The 8,527-nt window shown below is 33.3% G+C and overlaps 1 protein-coding gene across 1 annotated transcript in view; it reads right to left on the bottom strand.

Moving 5' to 3' along the window:
- Positions 1-1,828: 1,828 nt before the first annotated feature.
- The window catches only part of LOC149803908 (uncharacterized), a 35,563-nt gene continuing 28,864 nt past the window's right edge, over positions 1,829-8,527 (bottom strand). Inside the window, exons 8-9 of the mRNA XM_089953723.1 lie at positions 5,810-7,169; positions 1,829-3,395 (exon numbers count right to left, since the gene is read on the bottom strand). Of these exons, the coding sequence (XP_089809849.1) occupies positions 3,346-3,395; positions 5,810-7,169 (1,410 nt within the window). The 3' untranslated portion in view covers positions 1,829-3,345. The remainder of the gene's footprint in view (positions 3,396-5,809; positions 7,170-8,527) is intronic.

The following is an 8,527-nucleotide window of genomic DNA, read 5'->3' as shown; positions in this document are numbered from 1 at the left end:
TGTATTACATCATTATTAGCTTAAGTGGCCATAAGTCTAATTCAGTTTACATGAGCAATTGCTTGTTACCACTCCAGAGACCATATTTCTAATTCGATTTCTATCCAGGTTGGAACATGTATTAAATGATGTTGCAGAATGCTGACAATTAAATCTGTTCAAGGTCTCATCAGTATCAAGCTGCAGACCAAAAACTGAGTTGAAAATCAACAATCTTTGTCAAAGTGATGTGGTGGACTATAAGTCAAGAGGACCATCAGGGGCCATAACTCCTGTAAATGTGGTGGAACATTATGCCCAATCTGCATACATGCTAACCCTTGATGAGGAAAAAGTGTAATCCAAGTGGACAAAAAGAGGAATCCAAGCAGAAAACGAGGAATCTACAAATACATGCTAAAAATTCAATAAACAATGATTTATTTGCAACTCTCATCTTTTAACATCCTTTACTGCTTCAAGTTTTCATATGTAGCACTTTTAGCTTTCGAAAGCAACATATTTTCATGTTGCATTTTAAAATACTTTGTACCAGCTGAGACCATGAATGTTTTGCACACCAGTAGAGCACAGTACTGGGTTACTGAGCCTGGATCTGAATTCACTTTTATTTTTGTTAACAATACTGAACAATCTCTCACAGTCAGCATTAGAATGGTAAAGAACCAATATTCCTTTCATAACCTGACAAAGAAGAGGAAATTTATATCTTCCCGTGATTGTGTCTTTTAGCTGGGAAATAAGGTGCCACTGCACATCAAATCTATCTGCATTAAGTATATTGTCAGGTAGAATCCCAACTTTATACTGCAGGAATTCTCCTTCCAGATGAGCCAAGGTAAGCAAGGATGGTAATAGAAAGGGATATCTCTTGACAAAGAATCTAACACACTTTTGAAGCTTTTTGACTATTTCTCATCATTTACATCAGCAACTGAAGCATTTAAAAGCACTTCATTTCCATAGGGGAATTTCTGGAGCATGTAATCACAGTCTGTAGCATAATAATCTCTAACAATATCATAAAACACCTTCACAGCTAGAGTAGAATTGTGTTCTATGAATTCTCTTGCTTCTGCACCAATAGCAAGATCTTCATCATCTTTCTATTTAGAACTCGGTAAATAACACCTCAGCATTTATAACATTCATGTCTGTAATTTAGTTCTGCTGTAGATAAGTTACCTTAGTCTTGGAGTTTGTAAGACAAGCTAATTCGATGTGTTTCTTTGTTTTCAAGTGTTTCTCCACATAAAATTTACCACCATGTTCAATATTAAAATCGTTTCCGCACAGACTGCAATGAGCATGATGCTGTCCTAGAATATAGGGAATCATATCGTTGCTTAAAACTGACCTGTTGTACATGTACTATATAGTACATGTATGCTGTCCTAGAATATAGGGACTCGTATCGTTGCTTAAAACTATATAGTACATGTATGACAGGTCAATTTTAAGCAACGATACAAGCTACTGTGCCCGAGAATGGAACACTGTATTATGCCATTCATGTATTAATCTTTGAAGGATTCGGTTTTTTGTTGTCTTTTTCTGATCCACCTGTGAAATTCTTTGATAAAATATGTGCTCTAACACAAACATCGACTAAAATACATTTGATTACTTTTAGCACCAAATAGTAAAATTATTTCCACACGGCCTGCAATAAACGTCATGTTATGCTGCCCTCATGTCCTCATCTTTGTAGGATTCTGTTATTTTATGTTTCGTTTATTTTTGGCCTTTTTCTAATCCATCTGTGAAATTATTTGGAAGGAGATATTTTTGTTCTCATACACTGACTAAAATAAATTTTACTTTTTAGTGCCAAATACCTATAGACTGGTTCTGTACTAAATATAAATTAGAAAAAAGAATCTGTGAGTAAAGATTAAAAATTAGAAAACCAGTCTGTTCTCTCCTCACTAAGCCATACAGCTGCTAAAAACAGAATACAAGGTCGAAAGTTTGAAAGTAGAACCAGCATGTTTCTGGGTAATAGGATAGTTGCTATAAATAGAACATAATACTGTTAGGAAAGTGCACGGACAAACGTACTCTTATATTGTAGTTACGTAAAAGCCGTCTTTTCTCAATTATGGTCTGTGGGATTAATGGGATGTTAATAAAAACAAGAAAACAAACAACTGATTTTTTTGTAGAAGGTGGATATACCGAAAAAGTGTTATATATACACGTTTATGCGTAAGGCATAATTTAGTGAAAAAAAGCGTAATGATTACACCAAAAGCGTAATGGATGGCATGTATGAATCTGGTTGAAATCCAACAAGTTGTGTAACTTTGATCACAATTAAAGTCCCATAAAGGAAATGGATCAATGTATCAAAATTTACAATAAAAGACATACAATTTTACTGCATTACTAATATTTACTTTTCAACTTGCATATGATAAAACTACTAGGCAGTAGCTTGACATTTGCTAACTTCACTTTTACATATTCAAAATATTAATAACATTTGTACTTTACATTGAGGACAAAGTATATCTATCCCAGTACTATTACTTAAATCAATAACAAAGTAAGCATGCATTAATCAAACTGTACAGAATGAGGAACAATTATACTCTAACTAACGCACATGATATATGTCAGTTCCTTTTGTTTCCTGGTTTGTTTCAACTAGTTCAGTGCTTGGTGTTCCAAACTTAAACAATAATTTCAGACTTGCAGTCACTCATGAAAACTGAAGGTGTTTCCTAACCTTTGTTTCCCTCTTTCTCTTTAACATTTTAAACAATTCTTGTCTGATGTTTACATCACAGCATCATAATGATTTAAAAGAGCAATATGCCACCATTAGCTCTTTTACCAAAACTCAGATGACCACTGCATTCAATGCAATTTCCACAATGCCTGACAAGTTCAAATCCTGCTTTTTGGCTCAAAATGCCCCTACAAATTCCCTTCTGATTGCATGTTTCTCAATACTGGCATCCCTGTGAAGGAAGTGGCTGCTAAAAACTATTAGAAAATCTTGATTTTCTTGGAACTTACCATTATACATGTCTGATGTTTTGTTATGACTTAAGGGGCAACTTAATTTTTACAAAAATGAATCTACCATGCTTTATTCAGCATACTGGAAGAGACACTGCACCTCCCAAGTAGAAAGCTCCCAACATAAACAATTGATGGGGTACTATGTCTAATACTGTATTTTGCCAGCATAAAGGCTATGCAGAACTCAGGAAATTGCATTTTTTTTGCCAGCATAAAAAGAGACATATATCTTCAGCTTGTAATTCCCTGGAAGCTTGGAGATGTTCAAATCCAACATGTACTTCAAGTATCAATCCATTGGCTGTACAGGTTCTGCTACTTTAAGAAGTCATCAGACAGCTGTGACAGCAAGTCATCACTGAGATCTGCAAAATATTAACACAACATATTGATATTTACCATTAATAATTATGTCATTCTTAAAATAAAATTTGAGGAAAAATGAGTTTTGTCATGTTTGATTATACAAGCTGAACCTAAAATTGTTCTTACTTTATCTTCCTCTGCCTTCTAAAGAAGGCAAGAGTTGAATGAGAAATGACATTTTTTCTGGATTATGATAATGATTTTCCAGAGTAATGATAAGAAAAGTCATTTGCTGTAGCTGTCAGAGATCTTCATGGTCTCTATGGCCTTGGACAATGGGAGTCAAGGACACCAAGTTTTCATCAACAGTGACCAGCAGGAAAAAGTGGGATCCAGGTCAGGAAAGGATAAATAATTACATTTAAGACTAACAATCAAATTTTAATATATTTTATTGCCTATAGTCAATAGCTGAGGATGTTTTAGTCTCAGAAACTCATGAGTATGCAGGATGCACAGCCTTATAACACTGAGGGTCCAAGTCTAGCTTTTCATGTCTCCTGAAGGCTTTACAATGAGCCAGGGCTATTCTTATATCTATTATGTTTCTCTAATCATTGTCATCTGATTTAAATCACCTTGAATATGAAAATTAGTGACATCCCTGACTGAAATCAGCTTGAATATGAATTACTGACATCATCTAACTGAAATCACACTGAATATGAAAATTAGTGACATCACTTTACTGAAATCACCTTGAATATGAACATTACTGACATCATCTAATTGAAATCACATTGAATATGAACTTTAATATAATCATCTAGATATCTAACTCTAGATTGAAATCACCCTGAATATGAACATTACTAACATCATCTAACTGAAATCACTTTGAATATGAACATTACTGACATCATCTAACTTAAATCACTTTGAATATGAACAATACTGACATCATCTAACTTAAATCACATTGAATATGAACATTACTTAAATCTAACTTAAATCACTTTGAATATGAACAATACTGACATCATCTAACTAAAATCACTTTGAATATGAACAATACTGACATCATCTAACTTAAATCACATTGAATATGAACATTACTTAAATCTAACTTAAATCACTTTGAATATAAACATTACTGACATCATCAAACTGAAATCACCCTGAATATGAACATTACTGACATCATCTAACTGAAATCACCTTGAATATGAACATTACTGATATCTAACTCTAGACTGAAATCACCTTGAATATGAACATTACTGATATCTAACTCTAGATTGAAATCACCTTGAATATGAACATTACTGACATCATCATTGGATTGAAATCACCTTGAATATAAACATTACTGATATCTAACTCTAGATTGAAATCACCTTGAATATGAACATTACTGACATCATCACTGGATTGAAATCACCTTGAATATGAACATTACTGATATCTAACTCTAGATTGAAATCACCTTGAATATGAACATTACTGATATCTAACTCTAGATTGAAATCACCTTGAATATGAACATTACTGACATCATCACTGGATTGAAATCACCTTGAATATGAACATTACTGATATCTAACTCTAGACTGAAATCACCGTGAATATGAACATTACTGACATCATCTAGCAGAAATCACCTTGAATATGAACATTACTGATATCTAACTCTAGACTGAAATCACCTTGAATATGAACATTACTGACATCATCTAGCAGAAATCACCTTGAATATGAACATTACTGATATCTAACTCTAGACTGAAATCACCTTGAATATGAACATTACTGACATCATTTAACTGAAATCACCGTGAATATGAACATTACTGACATCATCATTGGATTGAAACATTATTAACATCATCTGACTGAAATCACTTTGAATAAGAACAATACTGATATCATCATCTAACTGAAATCACCTTCAGTATGAAAATTAGTGACACAATATTTGCAAGGTGACATAGCAACTGAAAATTCATTCACTGTAAAAAATGTCATCTTTAATTTTCCACATTTTGTGAAGTGATTTTCTATGAATCCAGATAAGCCTATAGTGTATATGCAAAATATATTGCAATTAACTAATGCAAATAGGTATGAAATGTTCCTCTTCATAAAAAAACCTATATTTTCATTAAATATGCTCCTAAAAGAAAACAGAAAGGTGTGTCAACATGAAGATGTGGCTAAGTACTTTTACAGGTGTCAAAATTAAGCCTAAAATAACTGGAATATCAAAATAAAATATATATATATATATATATATATATATATATATATATATATATATATATATATATATATATATATATATATATATATATATAAAACAAGCTGCTATTGCTGTTAATAACAGTGTTACGTATACTGACAAATGATGGCAGACACCTGCTTCCAAGGGAGGTTAATCTGACTGAAAAAGATTAAAAATACTTTACATACTCACCATCCTGCCACAAATTGTCCTCCTCTATCTTCCTCTTCACTCCAGACTGTGTTTCTGTCCTCTGTTGAACAGTCAAATTCTCATCTGTCAAATGACAGTTTGCAGTCACTCCTATGGAGGGACTATTCAGACAGCTCCTTGGTTTGAATGACCATTTTGACTTAAGTTTATTTGAAAGATGTTCTTCCATGTTTTGATTTAATAAATTCATGTTTCTTTCATTTAATCTCTGTCCTTCAAAGAGAGTAGCTATATTGGCAGTACTCTGCACTGCAGAATTGTGCTGATTTAATTGTGAATCTTCACAATTTGAATTTCCTAGAAGCTGACATGACCTTGTGTTTGCAACACTCTTTGTAACAAGATTGATTGAGCCTGTATTCTCAAGGTTGTGTTTATTCCCATCTTTGCTAATACCTGAATTCTGTTGTCCATATTGTTGAGATTTTGTAGTCTGATAAACTGCATCTGAATTAGTATTAAATGAGGTAGATAATCTTTGTTGTGGGGCACTGGATGGGGAAGTTCTGGACTGAAATCTCCAGGGGTTCCCTAAAGGGGAATCGTTACCTGATGAGACATTAAATGCTGAAGTCACTGTTGTTGCAATGCCTACAAGTCCTGGAACAGATGCTGCTGATGCACTATTGGAACTTTTTGAAGATCCTTGTTCTATATGATTCTGCTTATTTACAGAACTATTCTGAACAAAAATGGTGCCTACAGTCCGGTTTGAGGTCTTATTATCTGAAAGAAATGACTGCTCATTTGTAAGCACTGATTGAGTACTGGCACTTGGTGTACGGTTCTGCATTTGAGAACTTCCAATGTATGGCGGTCTAACACTGGCAGCTACGTTGCTTGGAAATGGACTACTGACTTTAAGAATCTGTGACCTATTATCAGAAAAAGGCATACCTGCTCCTTGTATATTAGGGCCAATCTTAAAATTATAGTTCCTTCCTGAAGCAATAACCCTGGACATGTTTGGAGTATTCATTCTTTGAACTCCACTGAGTAACTGAGGTGTACTATTCTGTGCACCTGTAACGCTCCCAGGTGTTCTAACACTTAAATTTCTATTTTGACCTGGGGTAGTAAAAAGTGGTGTGCCTTCTTTATTTATGAAATTTACATTGTTGCCAGTCTGAGTTTCCCACTTCTCCCTCTCTTTAATTTCCTGTTCCTCCTCCTGACAAGCTTGTCTGTCTAATGAAAGCAACACCTCTGACAGGGAACAAGCCTCTTTAATGCACCATACCTTAGCAAGGCCTGTCTTCTTGTTCTGGTAGATAATAACAATATTGGATGGAGTGATGTTCAAATAGTGGTTTCTGCTAGTCAGACTCAGGACACTCACCTTAAAACAACACAAGAGAGAGTAGACCATAAGAACAATTGAAAATTTCACAGATCAATTATGAGTTGAAATATAGATATTTGATTTATAAGTTGAGATTCTCACAAAAACAATTTAAGCTGTGAAGATAGCAAACCATATTCTATAATGAATAAGAAAATTCACCTTGCTTCTTGTTTACTTAGAATGATTGTCAGAAAAAGGAACAATATTTTAAAAATGGGTGCCACTTAGAATCTTAAAAAAACATTGTTACCCTGAAAATATAAACTGATCATGTGTTGTATTTTCACAAACCTATTTTATTCATCACAAAAATTTATTTGTACAGCCATAACTATAAGGTGCTTGTAATAAGCATAATGTCTATTGTACAAGTTGGCATACCATATATCAGGCATACTGGAACCCCCATACAGCATAATGGAACCCCCATATAGCATAATGGAACCCCCATATAGCATTTGGAACCCCCATACAGCATTTTGGAACCCTCATACAGCATTTTGGAACACCCATACAGCATTTGGAACACCCATACAGCACAATCTTCAGTATATCCACTGCTGACAAATAAATGTTTACCATGCAACTCGGAGAGGACTGAATCAACTTTTCTTATGTCAGTATTATGAAATCATTCATTAAAGGTTAGTGGCATGGTTCTAATATTTATTGGATATGCTATGACATCATTCAATAAAACTAAGTGGTATGGTTCTAATATTTATTGGATATATTATGACATCATTTAATAAAGCTAAGTGGCATGGTTCTAGGATTTATTTGATATATTATGACATCATTCAATAAAGCTAAGTGGCATGGTTCTAATATTTATTGGATATGCTATGACATCATTCAATAAAACTAAGTGGTATGGTTCTAATATTTATTGGATATATTATGACATCATTTAATAAAGCTAAGTGGCATGGTTCTAGGATTTATTTGATATATTATGACATCATTCAATAAAGCTAAGTTGCATGGTTCTAATATTTATTGGATATGCTATGACATCATTCAATAAAACTAAGTGGTATGGTTCTAATATTTATTGGATATATTATGACATCATTTAATAAAGCTAAGTGGCATGGTTCGAATATTTATTGGATATATTATGACATCATTTAATAAAGCTAAGTGGCATGGTTCTAGGATTTATTTGATATATTATGACATCATTCAATAAAGCTAAGTGGCATGGTTCTAGGATTTATTTGATACATTATGACATAATTCATTAAAGCTAAGTGGCATGGTTCTAGGATTTATTTGATATATTATGACATAATTCATTAAAACTAAGTGGCATGGTTCTAGGATTTATTTGATACATTATGACATAATTC

Source organism: Sinohyriopsis cumingii, chromosome 3 (genome assembly GCF_028554795.1).
Source record: "Sinohyriopsis cumingii isolate HCF-2022 chromosome 3, ASM2855479v2, whole genome shotgun sequence".
NCBI classification, from domain to species: Eukaryota; Metazoa; Mollusca; class Bivalvia; order Unionida; family Unionidae; genus Sinohyriopsis; species Sinohyriopsis cumingii.
The sequence above is the reverse complement of the archived record's forward strand: the minus strand, read 5'-3'. Positions and strand labels throughout refer to the sequence as shown.